The sequence below is a fragment of the Podarcis raffonei genome, chromosome 1 (genome assembly GCF_027172205.1).
Source record: "Podarcis raffonei isolate rPodRaf1 chromosome 1, rPodRaf1.pri, whole genome shotgun sequence".
Lineage (NCBI taxonomy): Eukaryota > Metazoa > Chordata > Lepidosauria > Squamata > Lacertidae > Podarcis > Podarcis raffonei.
The window spans coordinates 58,180,271-58,207,391 of record NC_070602.1 but is presented as its reverse complement, the minus strand read 5'-3'; the positions used below and the strand labels follow the sequence as shown (position 1 = coordinate 58,207,391).

General features: G+C 41.2%; 1 protein-coding gene across 9 annotated transcripts in view; it reads left to right on the top strand.

Annotated features, from left to right (window-relative positions):
- The window catches only part of ANO1 (anoctamin 1), a 143,442-nt gene that overhangs the window by 90,714 nt on the left and 25,607 nt on the right, over window positions 1-27,121 (top strand). For 5 of the 9 annotated variants that reach the window (XM_053388728.1, XM_053388677.1, XM_053388692.1 and 2 more), the window contains 8 exons: window positions 115-170; window positions 2,366-2,407; window positions 6,197-6,261; window positions 8,369-8,503; window positions 13,534-13,694; window positions 21,296-21,378; window positions 24,779-24,790; window positions 25,754-25,825. In XM_053388728.1, coding sequence (XP_053244703.1) covers window positions 115-170; window positions 2,366-2,407; window positions 6,197-6,261; window positions 8,369-8,503; window positions 13,534-13,694; window positions 21,296-21,378; window positions 24,779-24,790; window positions 25,754-25,825 — 626 coding nt within the window. The remainder of the gene's footprint in view (window positions 1-114; window positions 171-2,365; window positions 2,408-6,196; window positions 6,262-8,368; window positions 8,504-13,533; window positions 13,695-21,295; window positions 21,379-24,778; window positions 24,791-25,753; window positions 25,826-27,121) is intronic. The other 4 variants (XM_053388685.1, XM_053388700.1, XM_053388719.1 and 1 more) reach the window with 1 other exon arrangement.

Sequence of the window (27,121 nt, the reverse complement as noted above, 5' to 3'; positions counted from 1 at the left end):
CTCTAACAAAATTGCTGATGTTCTGAGAGAGAAATCTCCAGAACTGAAAAGTGGGTTTATGTGAGGGAATTCAGACTTGGAAGCATAAATAGATATCCTCTGTTGTTTTTCCAGGGATCACCAGTCTGCTTGCCAATGGCGTTTACAGTGCTGCATATCCCTTGCATGATGTAAGTGGTCTTGGAATATATTTTATGTTTCTAGAAGCTGATACCAAGAATCCTTAACATGTTAGGTATGAATGACACTATCCTAAACATCTTCAGCCGTTCATGAGCCCAGCATCCTACCGCTCTGCTTGCATATTACATTTTAGCAATTTCTTCAGGCCAACTTTTTACGGGTGTTGTAACACAAATAATAACTTTCTTTAGCTGTATATGAATCAGAGCCGTAAAAATGACTCAGCAAATGACCTGCTCAGCAAATAACCATGCTTTTGACCTTCTTCTGCCAAGGACACTGGGATTGCTGATACATATTTATATCCGTGGCACCATGTAGCTGGTTTCCTGATCTAAATCTCCTTGACATACTCCTAATAAATGCAACACATGCTCTCAATGGGCAGTTTCTGTTGTAAAGGTGGATTGCTTATATATGACTTGAAACATAGGCTACATATTAAATCATATTTACATCTGGGAGTGGCCACCCTGTTGCTGCATTGTTATCAACTATCTAAAGGCTGCAGATTGTATACTCATATTTCACAATATAATTAAGTACTTTGGGTGCTTGATGATGATGATGATGATGGTAATAATAACAATAACAACCACAACATGTGTTTATTATGTGTGAATGTGATGTGTTTACCCAGAAATATGTTTAAACAGTTTAAATATTAACACCAAAGTCGAAATAATAGAAGAAGACTGAGACCTGCTTCTCAGTGATCCTGGGGCTATACCTGGATCCCTACTTTAGGTTGTCCAGCTTTATATTAAAAAGGAATGCATTTCAAAGCATTGGGTATAAATATTTTTTATTATTAATGTGGAAATCTGCCTCTGGTCCTAGTCTTTCATTCCTTTCTGCACTCAAAAAAGAATCACCTTATATTGCTACTGCCCCCCTTTTCCTGTACCAGTTCACCTTGTGACTGCTCTTTCATGGCTTTTTCAAACCAAGCCAGAGAAACCTGTGGCAGCTTAGACACTCTGTGGAGTTACTGTAGGAGGAGGTCTCATAAGCAGCAGCTTACTTTCATGCATGTGTCAACTGACAATGTAGACACTCCTGTCTACAGAAACTAAGGTGGTGATCTCCAGCATTGCTGTGTTGCACCTGTCATTAGGTGACTTTAAAAGATGAAGGAATGAAATGCTCTTAAAAGGGTGCATTCTTTAGTCGTCTTGTTCTTGTGAATCACTTCCAGCATGCAGTGGGAAAACTCAGGCTCAAACAACAGACATTCCTGGATAGGGATACCCGTTCCTGGATAGGGATAACCTGACCACTGTAGCTCAGGCATTGGTAATCTCAAGACAGGATAATTGCAGTGCTCTATGTGGGGCTGCCCTTCGGTCTGGTCTAGAAATTTCAGCCAATGCAGAAAGCTGCTGCTACACTGGTAATGGGAACAGACTACTGCCAACACATGACACTGCTGCACTAGCCTCCTGTCTGCCACTGGGCCAGGTTAAGAGGCTCTGGTACTAGAGTGCAAATCCTTGAATACCTTAAGGACCACTTTACCCTGAGCACCCCAGATCCATCACTGAGGTCGTGGTGGGCGTACTATTAGTGGTTCCCTGTGGGCTAGAAGCCAACAAGGGAACATGCCTTCAGTGTTGTGGGTTCAGTTCTATGAAACCCCCTCCCACAAGAAGTCAGATAGGCACCATCCCTCTTTAGTTTAGTTGCCTGGTCAATATTGTGTTCTTTCAGGAGCCCTTTGCACCTGAATGCTTCTCAGATGTTTTACGTCTTTTTTCCCCTTCTTTTTTGAGTTTCTCAATTTTAGAGGTTTTAAATTTTGGAGATTTGATTCATGTTTTTAATTGTGCATGTTTTTATTGTAGTAAGCCGCTTTGAGACCTACATGGTGAAAAGTGGGATATACTTTTTAAAATAGATGAATAAAAATGTTATTCCCCCTAGAACAGTTGCCCAGTCTGCAAAGGGAGGGCCTTAGCCCTTGCCAACCTGGTGTCCTCTAGATGTTTTGAACAGCTCCCTTTTCGCTGAAAAAAATGGATGACATGAGATTAGCAAAGGCTTGCCTAGGACATGATTTGCTAATTCGGAAGTCGTGTTTTTCTCTGTCATAATTACTGGTCTTGCATGTGTACAAGAAAAAAAGAACACATGTCATTTTTGATTTGTTGCATAATATCTCTTTTCTTTTCTTTTTAAAAAGGGGGATTATGAAGGTGAACACGTTGAGCACAATGACAGAAAAGTAAGTTGGTACTTGAGGACTCACCTCTCAGAGTGTCAGCTTTATGGGTCACCTCTTGAAGTATGGATCATATGGATACATATCAAGTTTCGGGCCCAGCCAACCCACCTAACTGATTGCTTGGTTGGGGTAGCAAATGAGAGAGAACAGTATTCTGGAAGCATATTCCAGAATCACAGAGCCAGGGTGGGAATGTTGCAGCAGCAGGGACATTGTGGCAGATGGTTTCTGCGTGTGTGAGAGACACCACAGCCTTTTCTAAGCAGACTGTTAGAGCTGCAATTTTTGTGCAGATTTTATTGCAAGCAAGTCTCGTTAAAATTATTTCGCAATAAGGTTAACAGCCTTTCAAATGTAAAGAGAAATGAGTGAGATATCAGAATAAATATCCTTAGGATATCAGGCTGAAAACAAGGTTCTTAGTTCCCATGAAACTCTGATTCTGAGACAGATACCATTGCTGACCTGTTCCCCATTCCTGAGTAACCTTTTTGTTGGTGTTGGTTGTTTCCTCTGCTCTTGTTTGTTAGCCGAAAGGAAGCCAGAAAGCAATGTGTACACTTCACATTCCACCAATTGTAACTTTCAATAACTTGAGCAAGTACATGTGTCTAATAATACCAGACATTCAGTATTTGAGTGGCATGTGCTACCTTGAGTAATGTAATGAAAAAACATAGTTGTACTAGATTGCTAACAATCTATTTTAAAAGTGTGGTCTTTTGCTATTCAGGCATTGAACATGATGATACTCAAAGGGTTGGGGTGAGAACAAATGACAAAATCTTACTCCATCTAACGTTGCAAAATCGCTTGAGCAAGCCCTGCCAATTGTCCCAAATGTCATAGGAAATGTTACCCCTTTAAGGGCACATGCCGTATAATTTTCCAGTTGCAGTTGTAGGGTGGTTCTTGCTAATTTCAGAATTCCATTTATGTAGGGGACATTTTTACAAAATAAGCAATTTCTCATTGCTAACTGCTGCGTTATTCATCTGAAAGCTAAATATAACTGAACTGCTGCTCCTTCAGACAGAGGAAGGTATTGTTGTGATTCCTCTGTTCCATTGACACTTTCTCTTCCCTGCATAAATAGCAGAGGGATTCTCATGAAGGAGATGCTATTATCTGAGCATGCCAGTTGTCACTTTGTGCTATCTGGACATTCAGTCAGAGAGAAGAATGTACTACCTGGCCAAGGATTTGATGCATGCCTCTTCCCAATGCCATCTTCACTTCTTTTTCCGGTAGGGCTTAGGCCTGCATCCTCTGGCCTATTTTCGGTGCCTGGGCTCATTGCCGACACATGAAACGAAACGGCAGCAAAGAGAGTTTCTTTAATAATACACAGAGTGAACTATCCTTACCACAGAAGGTCGCTTCACATGCTCAATTTTATCCTCAGGTTTGAGTCACCTGTGTGCCACATATTCATACTTCTGGTTAAATGTGAAGGGCACACATGTGCAGAAATGTAGAATCTGTGCCTTTAAAATATTAAGAAACAGATGATCACCATATTCTCTCAAGTATTTAAAAGAGAAACATGCCGAATTTAACAGGCACATACTCTTCCTGCTTTAACGGCACTGGCCTCTCTGTGGAATGATGCTGTTGCCTTAGGCAGCTGATTCTGGGTGCCCTGAAAGGACACCACATTTTTAGCTATTTAATTTACCATTGTTGTATTTTTACTGCCAAGCTTGTGTTGTCTTTGGTTTAATGTTATGTGTGAATGCAGCCAAAGAGGCTTGCCACGCAGCTGTTTAAGAGCACATAACATGAGAGGAATATGGTAGTGCCTTCCAAACAGCATGAGTGAACATGCAAAGCATTTTAGGAATCAAAACTTTGGCTAAATTTGGGGTATGGTTTATTTTTTTAAAAAATGCTGATGGATGAGCAGCGATTTACATAACTGAGCTTCAGATTAGATCATTCCGCTCAGAGGAAATCTCAGTCTTGAGAAGATCCCTGGTATCTTTGTTATTACTTGGCTCCAGTAAGGGTTCAAAGCCTCTTTTAAGCTGAAGGCCAGAACATAGTGGCCTCCCCCAGTAATTGAAGAGCATCTCAAAAGGTGGAAAATGTTGGCTTCCCAACATTTTTAATCCATTTTGTGATTCCATAATAAATAATTGAGAGTTTAATTAGATGTAGCGTCAAGCGCTAGACACATTTGCATCTGTTTATTAACGCTCTTTGCTGTTGTCGGCCCTTATGAGATTTTGCACATACCCACAGTGGTGTAAATCCAGACGAACTCTGTGACCTTAAATATCCGTGTTGGTATTCACCCTCGGTGCACTTTGATTTAAGAACAGAGATTAAAATGTACTGTTGCTCCACGTTGTAAAAGGTATAGTCAGGAACTTGCTCTGATGTGTCCAAGTCAGCATTGCTACTTCCAATAAGCCTGCATAAGGTTTCCTATACCAAATGCAACTCCTTTATCTGCCACCCAGCAATTGGGAAGAAAAGCAGTGCTCCGCTAAGTGTCCGCTTGCATAGACAGATGTGGTGGAACATCTCTTCCATTCAGGCCATTTTCCCACACTACTGAGCAAGGAGGCCTCACTGCCTCCTCATTCAGCTGCAATTTTTCACTCTGCAGATTGCAATATAAAACCTTCAATTATGAACTATGAATCAAGTGGTCAGTCCAAAAGTCCTAAATGAAAAAAGTGTTACAAACACACAAAAGTAACTGAAACATTTTCCTTGACATTTGGAGAATTTGGTTATTTCAGAAGTTTAATTTAAGAATTGAGATTAACTGCATGCCAAGCATAACAAATTCATGATGGTTCTCTGATTTTCATAAATGCTGCAGTGGCGAGATCTCCAGAGTCTCACCTCTCTTGCAACATGATAGGGTTGTGTTTGCACATTCTACTGTCATAGCTTTGGCCCAACTGACCTCCAGACTTATCCCTGTGTCCTGAGGAGGTTGGATGTAAATTCAGGGAGGTAGTGTTTGGTAGCGAAATGCATACCTCTGTGGAATATTAAAACTCACTGGCTGTAATCCAACAAACTTGCACAAATCAAAATCAATAGCCATCATTTAAAGGGGTGTTGAACAAAATTGAGGGTGGGGCAGAATTGCAGCAATCAACAATAACGCACCAAGCACAAATATTGTTATTTTTCTCCCTGTCATTACACAGTGACAAGACTAATCAATCTTTTAAAAGAGAAGAAAGAAAGAAAGAAAGAAAGAAAGAAAGAAAGAAAGAAAGAAAGAAAATGGCCAGCTCAGTTTTCTCTAATTTTATGGGTTTATACTAATAGTGGTCTTTATTTGATTTGGCTAACATCGTGGTAAGAATAATAAAGGAAGATCATTTTGTCCTACTCTTAGGTTCAGTGTGCATCTTTCATATAGTGCATAATATTAGTTCAGAGACTATAAGCCAGGTTCTTTCGTCTTAACCCACACTAATAACTCAAAGAACAAACATCCTCCAGATCTATTAAGAGCCTTTCTAGTATGTGCATTGCTACAAATCATACATCAAGGCCGCTCTTGCCTCCCGCCCTCCACCCTCAGCACCTTTATATCTGTCTGTTAGTTCTCTTGTAGATTAATACAAGAAGCTGTCAGTGAGCCAAACCATCAAACTCAGGTTCAATACTTAATGCAAATTATATGTATTGGTGGATTAAAGAACATAAACCCACAAGATGGTGACACCAGAGGACAATGTGAACTCTGTAGTGGAAGCAAGGAAGGAACTGCTTGCTTGCAGTTTTAGTTTTAGTTTTAATTTTAAATTTCTTTTACAGCTCCTGTGTGAGGAATGGGCAAGTTATGGAGTCTTTTATAAGTACCAACCAATTGACCTAGTGAGGTAAGGAGAATGTGGTCCCTCATTAAACCTAAAATATTGCCTTGCCCCTTTCCTCCAAATGTTTGTTTACAGCTTGAGGCTCAAGAGAAAAGTCAAACTGCCCAGGTCATATGTTCATCCTCTCTCTGTATTCAGTTTGACAACCAAGAGTGGTTCTAAATGCAGGTGGCGCTGTGGTCTAAACCACTGAGCTTCTTGGGCGTGCCAATTTGAAGGTTGGTGGTTCAAATCCCCATGACGGAGTAAGCTCCTGTTGCTCTGTCCCAGCTCCTGCCGACCTACCAGTTCGAAAGCACACCTGTGCAAGTAGGTGCCGCTGCGGTGGGAAGGTAAATGGCGTTTCCATGCACTCTGTTTTCTGTCACTGTGTTCCATTGAGCCAGAAGCGGTTTAGTCATGCTGGCCACATGACCCGGAAGGCTGTCTGTGGAGAAACACTGGCTCGCTCACCCTGAAAGCGAGATGAGCACCACAACCCCATAGTCACCTTTGACTGGACTTAACCGTCCAGGGGTCCTTTACCTTTTTACCTGGAGATGCCTGGGACTGAAGTTTCTGCATGCAATAATGTTCTCCATTACTGTACTGTGATCCTTCCACAAACTTAAGATCATGCTTATTTTGTTTTAATTCAATTTATAGCCTTCCTTTTCTCCAGGAACATGCATGGTTATTTCCCCACACTCAGATTTTATCCTCACAACAACTCTGTGGCATAGATTAGACCAAGAGATAGAGACTGGTCCATAGTTACCCAGTGAGCTTCATAATTGTGTGGGGATTTGAACTCTGGCCCTCCAGGTCCAAATCCAACAATCAAACCACTACACCATGCTGCGTCCAACAATAGGAGTGGAGAAAATGGGATCATGGCTGGGGAGGAGTGGCCTAAACTTCCACAAATTGATGCCAAACTGATACTCCCCCCCTTCCCACATTCCTAGTATTTCATTTTATTTTTTTAAAAATGACAAAACTGCTAATCACATTTTTAACACAATGTATAGCAAGGCCCCAAAGGTAACAAGGCAGGTAGCAGGTACTATTTTGCAACTCCACCCTTTTCAGCAATTCCCAGGGAGATGCAGCTTGGGAAAAACCTGAATGCTCTGCTACCACCACCAAATTCTAGTGACACCGCCTTACTACAAAAGGCTGAATGGAACAGTATCCATTAGCAATATACTTTGACTTAATGAAAGCTTCACTTGAAGAATCAGCAAGGGAATATATTTTTCTCTCTAACCTCCTACTTCATTTTTTTTCAGCTTTTGGCCAGACACTTCAATATATTGTGCAGCTCCATTTATCACATTCATCTGCACAAAATAAAGGAAGACTTTGTTAAATTAAGACTCTACACTTAGAATCTGGGTTTCATTTATTGCTTTTGGAACAGGAGAGTCTGTGTACTAAAAGGAAAGCTCATTTCAGACATGTGTGAGGGAAGGAAATTGAAGGCTATTGTTTCTACTTAATGGCAAACCACAGTTTGCTATGGTGTCTGGATTTTTCAAACTATGCTTTACTTAAAGCAGGCATGGCCAAACTTGGCCCTCCAGATGTTTTGGGACTACAATTCCCATCATCGCTGACTACTGGTCCTGTTAGCTAGGGATGATGGGAGTTGTAGTCCCAAAACATCTGGAGGGCCAAGTTTGGCCATGCCTGGCTTAAAGGAAACGGTGTACTGTGGTTTGCCACTAAGTGGAAGCTGAGCCTCCCAATCCCCTTGCCTTGCACTTGGGGCAGGGAGGAAAGACGACATGCCTTATTGTCCTCATAACAATAAACCATGGTTTATCGTTGTGTCTGAACTGAGCCAGTGTGAGGAGATCCTCGCCAAGCCTGTGGTGACCAAGATAGCTATAGAAACAGATCAGCAAAGCTGCCTGATAAGCAGGAATGGATGACTTACTTGGTGCCTCCAGTCCTGGATCTGTTCCAAGCAGACAAGAATCCTCCAAGGGGAAATGCGTTCCAACTAATCAACAGGGCTTATTTTCTCCTTCAAAGTCAACCCTGCTGTGTGATTCATAAGCTTAAGCATGGTACAATTTAAGAAATAGTAAACATTGCACAATGTTTCCCCTTCAATGTATTTCAGAAAGTACTTTGGTGAAAAGATTGGACTGTATTTTGCCTGGCTTGGCGTTTATACACAAATGCTTATTCCAGCTTCCATTGTGGGGATTATCGTGTTCCTGTATGGCTGTGCAACAGTGGACGAGAACATACCAAGGTAACATACACATTTGTGGGTTTCCATCTTCCACATGTTCAAAACGTCCTCATTTCCTCTTATGACACAGGCCATGTCCAGTCTGCTTAGTCATGCTCAGGCATGAAATAAGCTTATCATCTGATTACAGCTGTATGAACTGAGCAGGTATATTAACTTTTCGCACATAGCTAACACTGCTGAACTCAAGATAAATGTATAAATAACATTAGATGAAAGTATAAGCGTTAGCTTATTTCATGCCTGTTGATGAGTCTTGTACATATAAGGGGCAAGTACTGCCCCAAATCCAGAGATGCTTATATACAAAAAATTATTGAGTGCTAATAGGTACTCAGCTTCCAATGCACAGAAACTGCTTGACCATTTCATAGATGGGAGATGAATTAATTTTGAGTATCGAAATATCTACACCCTGCTGAAATTAGAAGCACTAGTTAGCTTATACCAAGAACAAACTTAGTTGGTCTCTAAGGCACTACTGGACAACTTTTTTTTTTATTTAGCTTGTTATATACAGTGATATTCTCTAAGAATGAGGCTTCAATGCTCTGTACGCATTTACCTGGGAGTAAGTTCCATTCAAGTCAATGGGACTTCTGAATATACATACAGAACTGTTCTGCATGAGGTCCAAAGCTGATAAGATGGGAGTTTTACTAACTTCACTTAATGATCCATTATATGTAACTTGCTGTCATCAGTCTTGAAAGCTTGCATACTCTGACACCAACAGGTCTTATTCAGGAAAAAGATATCAGCTTACTTGCCTTATATCTCTCAAGAGTCACATTTTCTGTGGCTACTTTTTAAAGCTTTCAGATCTTTAATTGAAAATAGATCAATATAGGGTACAGGAAATAGAAGGATGCTAATAATGTATATTAGTTAAGTGCTGCAACTTGTGACGCAGTTCTAATTTATGGGAAATGTCTGTTTTTCCTCAACATTTTTGTTTCCTTGTGGTATCTGGCTGATGGAATCGCTGCAAAGATTAGACGTAAGGGGTTCAGAACTTAGTGTGGCATGTGGGAGGAAAGAGTTTCCTTAGTATAGACCAGGCATAGCCAATGTGATGCTCTCCAGATGTTATTGGCCTACAAACCCCGTCAGTAAGAATGGCCAATGGTCAGGAATAATAGGAGTTGGAGTCCAGAAACATCTGCACTGGCATCCCTGGAACTAGTCTTCTGAAATGTCATTCTCTGAAGTAATCCAGTCCAGAATTCTATTTTTTATATATATAAATATTTATTGAAATTTTCAAAAAATAAAGAAAAAACAAAAAAACCATTAAAAACACATAAAATTTACATTTCTTACTATCAATAACCAATTTCCTTGACTTCCCCACACCTCCCCTTCTTGTATTCCAGTTCCAATTTTTAGCTCAGCAAGTTCTTGTCCCCAAACTTTACCTTATTTTCTTTAATTCATTTTAGTTAACCAATTTTAACTTATAAACCTCAATCTTTATACATCAGTACTTATTCTTAAAAATCTTTTTCTAAGGTCGACCCCAATTCCCTTCCACGAATTCCCCATTTTTATGTTAGTGGCAAAACAAAATTAAATGAAACAGAATATAATTGTACACCCTTTGGATTCCCAAAGCCCCACCCCCCCTTTCCCGGTTTCGAACCCCAACAAAAGTCCATCAGTCTATCTGCTGTCAGCCTGGCGACCTCACGTCCGAGGCTCTTAATTCTCTCTCAATTCCTCTCTGCTGGTTTTTTTGATAGTCCTTTATATTGAACACCAAATCTCGAAGAAGCTCTGTCCCAATAAGGTCCATGTTTCTTCCAGCCAGGCCTCCGTATTTAAAAGTGGAGCCAAAATCTTGTTTCTTGCTTCTCTTAAGTCCAAATGTCCCAAAAGCTCCAGTTTCCACTTTAGCCAGGTTTGTATTCCATAGGTCTTCAGATCTCCACATAAGGAGATCTCTCCATTCTCCATTCTTCAATTCAAACCAGATTTTCATCATCCTGATCTTATTTTCCTTTGTATCCATCTTAACCGGCCTCTGGCTCTCCTTAATCATCTGTGGCATTATAGTTCCTCCTTCCTTTTCCTTCAAATCATCATGTTTCTCTTTCATCACATTCTCAAATTTCTCAGATTTCTTTTCTTGTTCAGCTGCAGAGATTTTTAGTTCAACTGCAAAACTTTTTTGTTCAGCTGCAAAGACTTGAGTCAAGTCGCTCCCAGGCTCAGTAACTTTATTTACTGTTCCATTCAATATTGTAACATTTGTAGCCAAAACATCACTTTGTTCTTGTAACTTTCCCAAGAGAAAAAAGTCCTCTCCAGTTCAGCCAGTGTTTTTCCACTTACAGCCATTTTTGTAATGTCCTGAACCCCCTCTAGAGGGATTCTGGTTTCTTAGTATCTTCCAGTTCCAACCCAAAAGTCAAGTTAGCCTTTTCTTCTTTATTTTTAACAATTTGTTACCAAATTGTAACAAATATAACCAGCAAAGACAACAGAAACAAAGTTCTCCTTTTTTCCCAACTTTGACAGCTAGTTTGACAGCTGTCAAAGTCTTCTATGTCTCTTCCGCAGGCTCTCTCACCGATCGCTCCCGGGTCCTGGGGGAGGGGTGACAATTCCACTCTCAATATTAGCTCTTATCCTCCAGCACAATCACTTATATTGCCAAAACGTGGAGTTAATTGCTTTTATCCACAAAAGAGAAAGGTGTTCTCTCAACCTTAGTTATAAAATCCTTGCTTTAAGATGTTTACAAGGCGGGTAGGCGGACTTCCTCTTTGCACCTTACCCGGTCGTACCTAATTCCCCCCAAAAATTTTCTCTTTTTAAGTCCAATTTCCGTATTACTCACGGGTTGTTACTTTTAGTCCAAATGTTCTGAGAAAGAAGTCAGCGCTCTCCGTCCATGGCATGTGGCTTCACTCAGTAGGGGAAGCAGTCGACTCACAGCACCGCACCGCTCTCCGTCCCCCGTTTCGGAGCCTTTAAAAAGGCTCCTTCGCGGGTCGGGGGGGCGCAAATGGTGCCCGCCGAGTCACCAGGTCCACAGGCTTCAGCGCCTGTGGTTTCTGAGGGTCCCCGCGTCGCCGCCACGGCAGGACCCGACCCCTACTAAGCCGATTCCCTCCGGAGCTCGGAGGGAATCCGCCATTAGGCGATGGCGCTAACCCGGAAGTCCTCAGTCCAGAATTCTAAAAGGTGTCCAAATGCATAGCAAACAAACAAATTACCAAAATACATAGTAGATCACCACTTAACCCTTTCCCCCATGACTTCTCATATTCCTTGAAGCATGAGTTTGATTCTAATGGTCATTTTTATTTTTAAGCATCATAGTTCAAGAAAAATGGTTACACATTGGGAGGAGTTCTGGAGAGGCTATGAGCTTATCCATACTTGCTCTTGTCCTGCTTCTCTTCCCCAGAGAAAACTGCTCTCTAGTGCTCACTCAGAACAAACAGCAACCCAATTTTCCGTGGATTGCTGTTTGTTCTGATTTAAAGCTAAAGAGTGGGTTTTTCCTGGGAAAGGAGAAAACTGCCCAGCCCCATGCCTAGAAAATGCTGGTCAAGTTGAAAACTGCTTGGACGTATGCTAAAAAGTTGAAGGGAGTGGGTGTCAAAAAAAACCTCAACCAGCCTGGAAATGCTTTTCTCCTTCTGCAAATTGAAGAGGACTAATGGGATGGGGAATGCGTTTTGCAAAGCATTCTGTTACGTACACATGTTTAAGGGATGGCACTGAAAGCAGGTCTTCAGAGAGCTGTGCTGCAAATTAAGCTCTGAGTCCATGTATACTTCGTACATTTGTACATAGTGAGGGTTCTTCTGAAGTCTGTTTCCAGAGAAGGCTCACCCTTGCCCTGTCTTCCTCACTCCTATAGAAATGCCTGCCTAAACAAGTTCTTTGTGCCATGAAGGTACCAGGAGATAGGAGTCAACCTGGGGCAAATTCCATTGAAATGCCTAAACTGCCTTGACTTGTTTACTTGCTATAATTCCTAGACGGAGGGAAATTTAGTGATAGGCAATGGTCTGGTACAGAAATAATTTATGGAACATGTACGTAAATGGAATGAGAACAGGTTACAGAGCTGGTGTTTCCTCCCTAGCCGCAATGTGAATTTCTTCCTTCCATCTTATGGCTTTCTATCTGCATTGTGCTAGCCAAAGTTAACATTAACCTCAATTATCTTTAACTGGTGTCTGGAGACCATATTCATACCTGCTTTCAAGCTCTGGTTAAAAGCAAACGCTGGCCAGTATTAACCAGGGTTAATGTCAGTGCAGCAGTAGTTAATGCTGAAAAAGGAAGGAAAAGGAGAATGCAGGGGGCGGAGGAAAGGTTGAGGGAGAGCACAATTCTGTGGCCTGTCCCAGTTTCCTTAACTGTTGCTACATGTTGGATTATATTGGCCACTTTACATTGACACTGGGCCAGTATAGCTCAGTAACTACAACAACACTAGTTGCGTCTCAGGAGAATGGAGTAGAATGTCTTAGGGCACTGGTGTTCTGCAGGCTCCTAGGTGTCAGGGAAAGACATTTCATACCCTAAGCATACAATATTGTACCAGCACAAAAATACTTAGACCAGTATGACATCACAAAATGCAGCAATAGCAGAGCCACACCAGCATAATAGACAAACATTTAAGGGCAGAGTCTCTATAAAGGAATCAGTGCTATTTCCCTTCTTCCTTTTTTTGTACTGTAACTTCATGCAGCTAATACTGTCATATAGGCTGCATATACACTATATATTTAAAGTGTACAAAGCTATAGCTCCCAGAACTCTTAGCAAACTTCAGTTCTCAGGATTTGGGGTGCATGTTTTCAATGTATGGTGTATAAACAGCCATAGGTACATCTGAAATGAGGAGGTGGATTCATGAAAAGAGCTTTTGGCAGGTCAGTCAGTCAGATTTATACAATCTGTATAAATTACAGATTGGGACCAGGGGAGAAGCAGGACAAGAAAACACGAAGTTTGAAGAATGGTTTGTATTTACCTGACATGCACTGTTTGTTTTCCCTCAGCATGGAGATGTGTGACCAGAGGAACAATATTACTATGTGTCCCTTATGCGATAGAACCTGTAGCTATTGGAAGCTGAGCTCCGCTTGTGCCACATCTCGGGCAAGCCATCTCTTTGACAACCCAGCAACTGTCTTCTTCTCAGTCTTCATGGCTCTGTGGGGTAAGAATGTCTGCACGACTTTGGTTGGCCCGGGCATTGGCTGCGGTTTTTAATCTGCTTACTTGCGGAAGGAAACAAGCAGGAGGATAAATCAGTGTTTATACAATTCAACAGTTAATTATCTGTAGATCCCCCCCTTTTTTCCTTCTCCCATAAAACTGCCACCCTTATATTTATGTTTTGAACTGAAGGTTAAAATAGAAAGCTGCTTGGATGAATATAAAATGAAGCATTTGTCATAAAACTGCTGCATGGCATGTATAGATAGCATTAAGGGGATTGCAGAGCATGCCAACAAAATCTATTTGCAGACTTGGCTTCCAAATTAGACCATTGGAGCAAAGATTTATTGTTGGGAGGGCGGTTCTTATAGAAATGGCCTTTAACAAAGTACGGTTGAATAATGACCAAGCTGCTAAGTGCATTAGTGTTATCAATAGGATGCTGTTTGTACCTCTCAAGGTGTCCTTTTATTTTTGAGGGGCATCCCACTTTTGCAAAGAGCCTTCCATGATCCAGGTATTGAGATGCTGTAGCAATTGAAAGCTATGCACCAAGCGGATTGTGTAAAATGGCAAAAAACAACAACCCTGAGATCTAGCTATTAAAATTCAAAAAGAGTAAGGATTTGCCTTCATAGCATGACATGATCCTGAATGTGCAATGGGGGATCTTGCACACGCATTCTCACACATGCAGCACATACCTGGGATAATGTGATATGAATGTTTGCACATAATGAAATCTATTACACCTATTCCAATTTGGAGGTGGTGTTGAATGCAGTCCATAAGCAAGATGCTCCCATAGAACTGTATCACCATTATTGCCTGGGTGGGTTTCAGTTGTTGCAACCTGAGGGTATAGACAAAGTACTTAAAGACATGTGGGCCACTAGCACTTGTCTGCATGATTCTTTCCTGTCTTGGCTGATAGTATCTAGCCATTTGGCTAATGCTGTCTCCACCTCTTCCTTGTGTGTTTTTGCCTGGCTAAATTGTATTCTTGGACGATGGCTTCTGCTTGCCTGCATGCACCATGGACAGATGTTTGTCTGAAAACCTCTGGCTTTTGTATGGCCGAAATATAGACTTGTGTACAAAAGTAAGAGTCACATCCATTGGCTGTGGTCATAACCCAGATTCCCGCCCACCCACCCACCCAGCACACACACCTGGTTAGGACCCCAGATCACCTGGTCTGGGCTGATGAGCTGTAGCTGTAGAAAAAGTGGGATGGTGGCAAGGCATGATAGTGCAACTGATTTCCACTGTTGAAAAGGGGGAGTGGATTATAGAAATGGAAACAGTGGCCCGGGAGGACTCAAGGAAAGCCAGTGTGGAGTCAATAATGTAGGAATATTGAAGAACACGTATGTAGCAGCAGGAGGAGGAGCAGATGGTCCAGTAGAAATCCATTATAAATGCACGTTAAAAGTGTCAAACACTTGTTGCTGCGTACGCTTGCAAGAAGGCACTTGTCTAAGATGTCTGCACCCTGTTGCCCCACTTTCAAATATTAGATATATGGAGAGTAAAGTACAGCAGCTTAGACAACAGAATTTGCAGCAATTATTCTTACCCTGCATGAAATTGTAGTATGGTGCTTGTGTTTGTTTTTAAATTAAGATAATTGCCTGCCACGTAGAAAACTTTTTCATTATTGATGACATGTATTATGCCATTTGATATGAGAAATACAGTTCAAGTTTCCATTTGCTCAGCTGTACAGGGAATCAATTTTTTTCCTATTAAAATGCATTTCAGTCAAGTTACCTCTGTGAGAGTTCAAGACCTGGCTTCTTCCACCACCACCACCCCTTTTGACTAAATCATCATTTTTTTTATACTGCTAACACACACAACTGTATATTTTACTTAATAGGAGTGGGGTGGTAAGGGGTGTCTGTGTGATAATGGCAAGCTGAAATATGGACTGATTGAGTTTAGATTTAATTTTATACTGCAGTCAGCAAGAGGGAAGCCAAAAAGGAAGGAAGATGAATCTGAGCAAAACAACCTATGCCACAGAGATCGATGATTTGTTATCATGTAGAGTGGCTTGTCACATTACATGTATTGAGAAATGTGATATATAAGCCAAAGCAGAATGTCGTGTCTTTAAATAGTCTTATCCCTTCAACCAGGCAATCAAATATCCATTCTCTCCCTTTCACCTTTCCCTCCCTTTCCAATACATTTGCAAGTCCCTCAGTCTAGTCTCCAGATACTCAGAATATATGATACACTGAAAACAGCACTCCTCTAATCAGAAGTGGCCATTGCCTAGTCTATTAGTCAAAACAATCAGAGACCAGAGTGGGAAAACATTAGCCCCCCCCATGTTGTTGTTGGTTTGAAATCCCATCAGCTGCAGCTGTTGAATTCAAGAAGAAAATGTGCTGAGTCTATGGTTATTAAATAAAGATTCTTATTTTAGAGTACTTTCCATGTCTACACTTGCATACAAACTGGTGTTCCACCTTCCAGAATTGTCTCTAAGCCCTGTGGTGGACTAGTCTAGGCTTAGGCCAGAGAACATTCTGGAATCCTGGGTTGCAGGGATGATTGTAGGGACAACCCCGGTACATTTTCTGTTTTTAAAGCAGATTTTGATCTCGTGTTATGCTACTTTTCTCCACAACCGTAAGTGCTAAAAATATTTCCTGCTGTTATTTTTGTTTGTTTAGGGAAAGAAGAGACTATGCTATCAAATTTTATGTGGCTTGGCATGAATTATATGGCCAGGCATCACTTTGACCCTTCTCTCCTTCTCCTGTGACAGTGGAGAGCAGTATCTCAAAATCACTATGAAGAAGTGTGCATGCATACGAAAGCTCATACCAATAACAAACTTAGTTGGTCTTAGTTGGAATTTTTTTTTTATATGTTTTTTATTTATATGTTATAGTTTTGGAGCTTCTTCATTTTGTTTTTTATAATTTTATTTTTACAGAGACGGATTGTTCAGCTTTGTGTTTAATTTTTTTGCCATTGGTTACATTGGGAAGTCTGTATGTACATACCCATACACACACTGCATTGCTAAGTTGGCTATTTCTAGCACAGGGCAGTCCAGCATGTGGCCTGAGAGTAAGCAAGGCTCAGGGTTTTGGAAAGGAGACGTGAGGGGCTCTGATACGGTCCTAGAGTCCACCATTTTTCCTTCCCAAAGCCTAGTTAGCACTTTCCCAGCTTTGGGAAGGAGGTGGGGGCACTCTAGGTCCCTGCCAGAACCTTGCAACTTGCTTAACTGGCTTTGGGAAGGCAGCATGAAGGTTGGGGGTCATCAAATTTTGGCCTCGCTTCCACCCCGCCCTCCTCACGTGTGCACAGCAAAGTAGCATGTGGCCCACAGGTCTCATGTCAAAGTACTGTTGCAGTCAACTTTCTGTGAAAAGTTGGACCACCCTGCTCTTGCATAAAAGAGGACCCAAATAGTTTTCTGTGTTTTATGTCATTTTAAGCATGGTGGTTCAGCTGCAAGCTAAGCATTGTAAGCTAGTGCAAAGGGAAGTCAGATTTTTAGGGAGTATATATGAATAGAAGGTCAAGCTCAGTAGCTAACAGACTAAATTGCAGTTTGTAATCTAGTAATGAAAATCCTAGTCCTTGTTATTGCCCCACACTTCCTCTCTGATATTTGCTCTCTAAAGCCTTTCAAAAAATTATGTTGCTATCACTGTGACAAATGCAAGTCTTCCACGTCCACCTTGAAGAGACCAACCTCACAAGTATAAAATGGAAGGGAAACGTTTGTGTCATTTTGAGCTACTTGGTACAGGGCAAGATTTTATCTTATTTTTCAAAGGGTATGTATGTCTCTCTAGGTCTCTAGTCTAGTACTATCCATTCTGACTTGCAGCAGCTCTGCACGGTCTAAGGTGGAGGCTCCCATTTTCCCCATGAGTCTGCTTTGAGCTGAAACTGTGCAGGGAGCGTACTTGGGGACATTCGGCACTCAAGCGCGTTCTCTCCCACTGAGCTATGGTTTCAAGTGGCAGCCTGATGGTTTGTGGCTGTGCTCTGTTCTCTGAGGCCAAGGTTGCATGACATCATGACAAAGATGCATGCACAACCAGTGGTTTGGAGAGTAGGGTTTAAAAAAAATGTTTCACTGCATGGTCCACACACAAACACAAACATCCAGCTACAAAGACACATCCTGATCATCTCCTTGGACCTAGCATATCTGCATGTTAGAGAGTGATACAGTTCCTTTATGGCTTTGTAAGCTAACGCTGTAAAAGAGGGATTCCTGGTAGCAAAGGGGGGTGGGGGAGAGAAGTCTTTCATTATCCATAATTCTCACTTTATATGCATGTACCATTCAGCAAGTATACCAAGCATCCCCAAAAAAGCTATCAACAAGCTACAGAAAGCCAAAAGCACCATTTTAAGGATTATACTTTTTATTATATATAATTATGATGTCAGTGTGCAATGAGTTTCTAAGATTTATGCACAGGAGATACAGAACAGATTAACAGAAGTGAATAAAACATGATTAAAATATGTTGGCAAATTCCCATTGTTGCTGCGTAATTAAGATACGTGGAGACCTTGCCTAGTTCCTCCCATTTTCCTTTTCTCCAGGGTTTTACTGGGATCTCAGTACAGCTTGTTGATCACATCTGTTAGCAGTCACTTCGGAGCAATTCCCCTGGGGTTAGGCTTTCTCAGCACGCTTACTTCTTTCACAATTACTTATTTACTGTGTAGTGCTGGTCTGTTCCCAGTATTCAAATCCATGTCCCCAGGGCCTTCCCCAACCTCAGTGGCACATAGATTGATGTACACAAGCTGTGTTTGCTGCAGCTTAAGAGTTGTCGCTGTGCCCCTCCTTTATAGTAGCGTCCCCATTGAAAATGAAATTATAGCCACTCTCTAGGTTCCAGCGCAATTACTGCTTTACATTTCCTTCTTTACATATTTTCTTGTAAGTCATTTGTCCAGTTAAGCTGAAGTGCTTGGATTTAAGATGATTTCACCTTAAGGAAATCTGCATAAGTCCCAAATAGTGCTGCCGCTGAAATTTGCAAGTAATGGAATTGAGGATTGATGCAGAGGTTCCAGCAGCCCCAAACATATTATTGCAGCTTCGGGCTGACAATTACTTTAACGGGAAGGTTTCCCCTGTAATCACTCATTGCAAATGCTTAACAAAAATTCAAGGTTTTATTAATATTTTCAAAGAATAGGGGGGAAACCCAGATAGTAGATTGCCCCTGCAGTTTTATTTTCATGAAGCGAGGGGCTAACCTGCAACAGGTGGGTGCTCCAATTCATGTATTTATGTCTTATATTTATATCGTGCCTTTCCTCCAAAGAGTTTGAGGCAAGGAGTCATCCAGCCTTTTGGTGTGTGTTGTCAGCAGTACGCTGGTGACACACAGCTCTATTTCTCCTTTACATCTGCAGGTGTGGCGGTGGATGTGCTGGACTGGTGCCTTGCTTCAGTAATGGATGAGAGCCAATAAACTGAAGCTCAATCCAGATAAGACTGAGGCACTGGTACTAGGAGGTTCCCTGGGCTGGATGGGTGGAAGATTGCCTGCTCTTGAGGAGGTTACACTCCCTCTGAAGGAACAGGTACATAGCTTGGGGTGCTCCTGGATCCGCTGCTGTCACTTGAGGCCCAAGTGGCCTCAGTGGTGTGGAGTGCCTTCTGCCAGCTTCGGTTGGTGGCCCAGCTATGCCCCTATCTGGACAGGGAAAGCCTAACTTCTATGGCCTACGCTCCAACAACCTCTAGGTTGAATTACTGCAATGCGTTATACGCAGGGCTGCCTCTGAAGACGATTCGGAAACTTCAGCTGGTGCAGAATGCAATGGCCAGATTGCTCACCAGAACAAGACGGTTTGAGCATATAACACCAAACCTGGCATAACTGCACTGGCTGCTGATCAGTTTCCAATTCAAAGTGCTGGTGTTGACCTATAAAGCCTTACACGGCTCAGGGCCTCAATACCTTAAGGACTGCCTCTCCTCATACAAACTAACCCGGACCATGCACTTGTCATCTGAGGCCCTTCTCTATGTCTCCACTCCCGGAGAGGTTCAGAGGGTGGCAACAAGGGAATGTAATGTAATGTGTTTCTAAAGTTGCACACCTCCCTGAGATCTTTTGATAAATGGCGGTGGGTGGGTGGGTGTGTAATAAATAATTTATTGCTCCTACTATATACCCACCCTTCACCCTAAGGTCCCAAGACAGGTTTCAACAATTTAAAATATAACATGCCAAACAGTTTAAAACAAGTTACTATCACAAAAGTGAGGTAGGTTCCAAAAATACACATCTCAGGTGTCAGAGATGGCACAAGAAATGATGCTTTAATTGAAATGCTTAGAAGCGTATAAAGGTTTATAAGTTTCTGAGCATTCTCACAAGCACTATGTCAAATTCTAGAGTTAACCCAGGCATAGGCAAACTCGGCCCTCCAGATGTTTTGGGACTACAATTCCCATCATCCCTGACCACTGGTCCTGTTAGCTAGGGATGATGGGAGTTGTAGGCCAAAAACATCTGCCGGGTCGAGTTTGCCTATGCCTGAGTTAACCAGTCAGTCAGTCAGCCTGCCTATTAGTGAGCTAGACTCCCTGAAGTGTCCCCCTCCCTTTGCCTATGAAGGGAGAACTGGCATAGGAGAGAAGGGGTCTGTGACCCATTTCAAGCATGAATCCAGATTTGGGAAACATGGGTCTGGGTTGACAAACAAAATGGACCACAGCTTTGGTTGCAAGTGGGGGCATTTCAAATTTGAACCATCCTCATCCTTTGCACAGCTTGAATATTAAATCCCTCTTGAAAATTGTGGGTTAATAGCCCAGAATAGTTGCTTGAGCCTCCATGGATGCTAATCGCTCAGGAATAATTGGGAACACTTGTGTTTAAATGAGATCCCCATCAGAGCTTGAGACAGGTGAAAGACACATACACAGCCATGGGGAGAGGAAGGCAGATTCTGTGGAATTGGCAAAGGGAAAAAGAGTGGTAAGTTGGCTGAAGGCTTAATGGGAGCTGAGGCATTTGTCTGGGGATCTGGCATGCCATAGTGAATCTTCTGTCTTTTAGGAGTGCCTCATCTTATGTACTGCTTATATATTTGTAAATAAAGTCAAGGCAACTTTTATTTTGTTTTATTTCTACAATATTTGTAAATGAAAATTGCAAAAACAGCATTAAGTGTCCTCTAATGTTTAGACTTACTAGTAACCCAATGTTATCAAATCAATTACAATTATTTACAATCATCAGTCTTAAAGGCAGTAGGGCAGGCATGACCAAACTTGGCCCTCCAGCCGTTTTGGGACTACAATTCCCATTATCCCTGACCGTTGGTCCTGTTAGCTGGGGATGATGGGAGTTGTTGTCCCAAAACAGCTGGAGGGCCAGGTTTGGCCATGCCTGCAGTAGGATCTTCCATTCTACTTTGTGCTTTTAAAGAAATGTTTTAATTTATCTTTGGAGAGGAAAGAAAGTAGTGTGCTGTATAGCATATGTAACCATCTCTGGTTTTGTTAATGGAAACCATAACAAATAGCAAGTGGTAGAATTAGCCTGCTCTTCTAAGTATTTTTTTCTTTTAACCACCCAGCTGCTACATTCATGGAACACTGGAAGAGAAAACAGATGCGTCTGAACTACAGATGGGATCTGACTGGGTTTGAAGAAGAGGAAGTAAGTTAATTTTGTTATGTGCTGTTTCATTGGTTGTTACATCTGCCAAATGGTCTTTCATTTTTAGTTGTTGACCCATTGGAAAGGAAAATCCTGCACATATACTATTTCTAAGTTTGGGAAGGGTGTGGTAGTACGGTAGCATGTCTTGTTACCATGGAAGCATAACGTTAGAGCTATAAAATGAGGGTCACGCCTAGTGTTATGGGCATTAAAACATATATAGCTTGCAAATGAATCCCTTGATACAGGAAACATATTAAGTGAGCACACCCATGAAGGAGAACGGGAGGGGGAGTGTAAGAAAAAATTGTGTGATTTGCTGTTTTGAGAATAATTCTCTCCTAAATGCAGGGTGGCAAGTACTTCAATTGTCTTTTCTGTGTGAGCCTAGATTTTTAAACTATAGTTTATATTCAGCATATCAAACATTGATTGAAGGGTAAAATAATTCAAGACAGCAAATTATGTAGAAAATATTAGAGAGCACTGACATAATTTAAGCACTGCAAAAAGGAAAATGTTGATTGTTTTGAAAGAATGTTTTCTGCTGTTTTGCTTTTGTTACGTTTTAATGTTTAGTTTTTTCAATTTTTTTCCTGAAATGTAAATTTCCCTAGAAATAGTTTGTGAATCAATCCAGTGTTTGTATAATCCATCCCTTACAGTTCCATTTTCAAAAAGTGAATAAATACTGCTTAAAATACTGCTTTAAAAGTTTAATAAGGAAATCAAGTAGCCTTTCGCTGTTAGTTGTGAGCTTTTATTTATAAAATAACTTCCGGGCTTCCAAATTAGAATTGTGTTACTGGTTTCAATCGCATGTCACGATGAACCCTACGATCTAGGTCACGCTGAAAGAAAACAAACCATAACCCCTAGTTTTGGGATTTGAACCAGGGATTGTTCATTTTACTCCTAACAAACCACTTTCTGTAGCTTACTAATCAGGGTTTGCTGGAATAAAACAAACCATGGTCCCTTGTTCCTACATAAAGCTAAGCTAGGAATCATGATTTGTTTCCTCAGTGTGCAAACGGGAAGGACATAAGCGCCTAAGAAAAGTGTGCTCATGACCAACATTTACCTATGTTTGCTGTGACATGCAAACTGGGCCACAGTGGATGAAGTTACTACACTAGGTACAAGACAGAGTTGCATAAATTTTTGAGGTGTTTAGTAGCCTAAACAAGAGCAAAATGTGTATAGGGAGCTTGAGGCATGCACTTCAGCCCTCTCACGTACACCCCTGCATGTCCTGCCCCACTCCTTCACCCCCACCATTTGCTCATTCAGCGTGTCTGAAGGGAGTTTCAGAGCACATTCAGCTTGACCAGGCACAAGCAAACTCAGCCCTCCAGATGTTTTGGGACTACAATTCCCATCATCCCTGACCACTGGTCTTGTTAGCTAGGGATGATGGGAGTTGTAGTCCCCAAAGAGCTGGAGGGCCGAGTACTTAGAAGCCTCCCTTTTATTACCTGCCGTATTATTGCAGGAAAATTGGTCATTGTTTTTGCCATTGCCTGTTCAGGCTGAATGCCTGAAGAGGACTTCTGTGGTTTCTGTTTGGATGTCTCAATCACTGCCTCTTGCAGTTAGGAAAGGCTCATGAACCTAAAGGCTTTCTCTTTTTCTGACTTGCCACAACTTCCCTCAAATTTATTTTTGGAAGGTTCAGTTGGTGGGTTTTGCTCACACTCAGTGTTAGCTTAGAACCACACCAAATATTTTAACCAAAACAAGGTCATTGAAGTCAGGAGTAGAACGGGTGTGATTAAGGAGAGGTTACTTAATCATTTACCCTGAGGCTACTCCCTTCTCTCCAACAAACATTCCCATTTTGCAATTTTCCTATCCCTCCACTTTCCTTTTTAAATTTATTTTTGCACTGTGTGCTCTACCTTTCCAGGGTTAAAGGTCACATCTCTCATATTTTAAAACTGATGAGCAGACAAGGTTCCATTGAACTGTTGTGAGGATCTTCTACTACCATAAATCACAGCTAGTTTTGGCATAACATAGCACAGTATACAGCAAACCCACAACCTATGAGCATTTAACTTGTGCACGTTCAGCTTTATGCACTTGGCAAACAAAAATATATAAATAAAATAAAATATGCAATTTCAGCTTTAGGTACGATCCCCAGAACCAGAACCCCTGTGTAAGTTGAGGGCTTACTTTACAGTTAAACAAATCTGAGCTGAGTAAACCAACTGAATTTGCATTTGAAGAAAAACGATGGTTCTGAAGCAAATGCATACAGAACTTTGTTTTTCGGTTGTGTATATGTGTGTCATCGTAGGAATCATCTTAGAAGAGACATTTCCTCTTTTATGAGAGAGCACTTTTTAAAGATAATGTTTGCCAACTGCAGTGCTTACATTAAAATGTTTAAAACACTGTCCAATAATCAGAGGCACAATTTTGTCTATCAAACTAAATATTCACTTTAGTGTAATCATTAATTTAGGGCTGGGATAACGGAATATAAGGTGGGTCATCTGCTTCCTGCAGATGCCCTCAATATCAAAGGTGATACATATTGAAATGAATAAATATAAATTACAGCCTTAATATTTTTTTGACCATTGTGTTGAAAGGTCTTCAGTGACATCAAAGTGTTCTAAGGCCCTGATCCTGTTGTTTGCTTGCAAACATGTCGTTGGGCTAACATGAACCCCACATGCATACCTAGGATTGAGACGTAACCTATTGGATAACAATGGGAGGATGTTTTTATGGATACCATAAGACAACTGTTCTTTTATTTTTGGTACCTTGTTGTTAGCTTACATGAAAGTGGAAAGGATTAACTGTATCCTTCTAGTGGCAAATATCTTTCAGGGTTATGTTCAGTGTTCTCTGCAATGGTAACAGCCTGTGACCTGAGATAACTGCTGTTAATAGAATGTATTTTACTTTTCACTTAACACACTCCAGTCCCACTAATTCAGCCCTATGAGCCAAGCTCTTGAGCATGCATTTAAATTCTGCTGAAGACTGAAGAGGTTAAATAGTGTGAGACAAAATCCCCAGGAGCTTCTCGTCCCATTGAAATGAACACTGGCTGGAACTCCAGCGCACAACTGTTCTTTCATGTAGTTGTTGTTTATTCCATTGAGGGTTTAATCACATGTCAGCATCCAGACTGTATACCACCATGTTACTTAAACTCATTCATCTTGATGCAATAATATGTTTCCTTTCATGCTACCAATTTAACATTAATATAAATGCAAAAGAAGACAGTTTCCCCAAAGATGCAGCCATGTCTCTTCTGATTCCTTCAGCCACATTCACATGAATAAAAACAATTGTATCCAGTGCAGAATTGTGCAACAGTGAAGTAATTTTAATTTTTATGTTTGTTTGTGTTTTTTATGGTTTCCTGAAGGAGGCAGTCAAGGTTTGGATTTATTTTTATTTTTATTTATTTTTTTGAAATTTCTCTACCTTTTTGATCTGTCGAGTGGTGAAAGATGCCTTCTGATCTCACCTCATTCTTTTTTCCTAGCATCTGATTTCCTTCCACTGCAATGATCCTTTCTTCCTATACTGTATATATATATATATATATCCCTGTTGGGACTTTTTCATATCCATTCCCATATCCATCTAATGCATTTTTAAGGCACTTTCTGAATCTTTTGGCTGTCTCATTCCTTCAACTTCTGATTATTTTCACATATTTTCCCAGTGTGTTTGGCAAATCTGAAATGCATTCTTTTGGCAAGACTGATGAGGTTAACTGATAAGAAAGAGCATCTCAGGTGTCCATAAACTGAATGCTTAAACTCAAACCACCTTATTGCTGTCCCAGCCCCTTCTTGGGTCATTTATGGTAACATCAGCTCAGATGAACAGTCTTACAAATGGCCTCTGTGCAGTGACTGAAATGAAAGGTTCCAGTTTAAAATGAATTGCAAGGCTGCAAATCAGCACATTATGCAATATAAACCATTTGCTGCTAAAGAAATTGTTGCAGGGTTGTACTTGATTTGCACTGCTGCTGGCCATAATCCTGCCTCTGTCCCATCCCTAACTGTGTGATGCAGCTGCTGTGTCATATGAGAGAGGAGCGCAGCCAATCTCGCAGCAGCAGTGTCACCATCAAGGCAAGGACACCAGCTGAGCTAGCAGCATTGCAGATTATAGCTTAAGGTCTTTAGCTACAATGGCACACCAAGAGAGAGCAATGACATGAGCAAGCATTTTAAATTAACTCTTAACATTTTATTTTTCAAATAAGATTAACATTTAATTTTTTAAAATTAAATTACACTGGAACCTTTATTTGTTTTTGTTCTTGAACAATTGAATGGGTAGAAAATGGGTTTCATGGCTCACTAGCCTATTGACTTATTTGCAGGATCACCCCAGGGCTGAATATGAAGCTAAAGTGTTAGAAAAATCACTAAGGAAAGAATCCAAAAATAAAGAGGTAAGCTAACAATGTAGATTTTTTTTTTTATTCATAGTTAAGGTTTCCCCATTTACAATGACATACAGTAACAAACAGCAACTCTCCACCTCCATTACCATTCTTTAACTTCACATATAAAGAAAGACAGATAGAGATGGACACCCAAAAAGAGAGAGCAAGGACAGGAGAGCAAGAGAGGGTAGCTACACAAACGGGGGAAACCTATGACCTTCTAGATCAGGCATAAGCAAACTCTGGCCCTCCAGATGTTTGGGACTACAATTCCCATCATCCCTAGCTAACAGGACCAGTGGTCAGGGATTATGGGAATTGTAGTCTCAAACATCTGGAGGGCCGGAGTTTGCCTATGCCTGTTCTAGATGTTGTGGGACTACACCTCCCATCACCCCTGACTATTGGCCATGCTGGCTGGTGCTGGTGAGAGTTGGGGTCCGACAATGTTTAGACTGCTGTTGCTTCAGGAAAATAATCTGAGCTCTCTAGGGTTAATACAGATGTGGGTTCATCACAGGCATAGTGACCATAGGTATTATTTTAAATTCCAATAATGCCTTAGAGCGCATGCAGCCTTATTCTGTGCACGTTCTCACACCTAAATCATGGTCCGTGAATAGAATAGCAGCCAGAACAATTACGGAAGCCTGTGAAAATAGTATTAATATATGTGCACAGAACTGAACGCACTATATTGGTGTTTCCCAAAGTTCTGATAACTGGGTCTTTCCCCCCGGAATGAAAATTGGAGGTATACTTTAAAAGATCTATTTTTAGAATGTAAAAGAATAAGAATTGCTTTTTCTTGATGAGCTCACTCCAGGTGACCCTGCCTTAAATCTATTATTAGAAGAAAATTGACTACATGCAGGAATACAGTGGGCAGCCTCCTCCATAGCTAGGTACTTAAGGGCACAGAAAAACAGACTGTGACTAAAGCGAAGGATGTATTGTATAGGGACACGTGTAAGAAAGCCATGATTGGCTGCAGCTGTCTGTTGAATATACACTCCGTGCCAAATCCAAGCTTACCTCTGTATAATGTGCGAAATGGCCCAAACACACCTGGGCAGATTGCACTGTATAGTTGCCTAGTGGATCTGCATCTGGTTAATCACCATTTTCTCTCCCTCCCTCCCACCCCAGACCAGTTATTTCCAAGGAAGCCACAAACTTCCCCCTCCCTGACCATTTCTAGTTAGTAATTATTTTCTCTTGCTTCGTTTCCCATTGACTTTCTTCATTTTCCAGGTTCAAGTCTACATGAGATGCCATTTTCAATAGATTTACATATGTTGG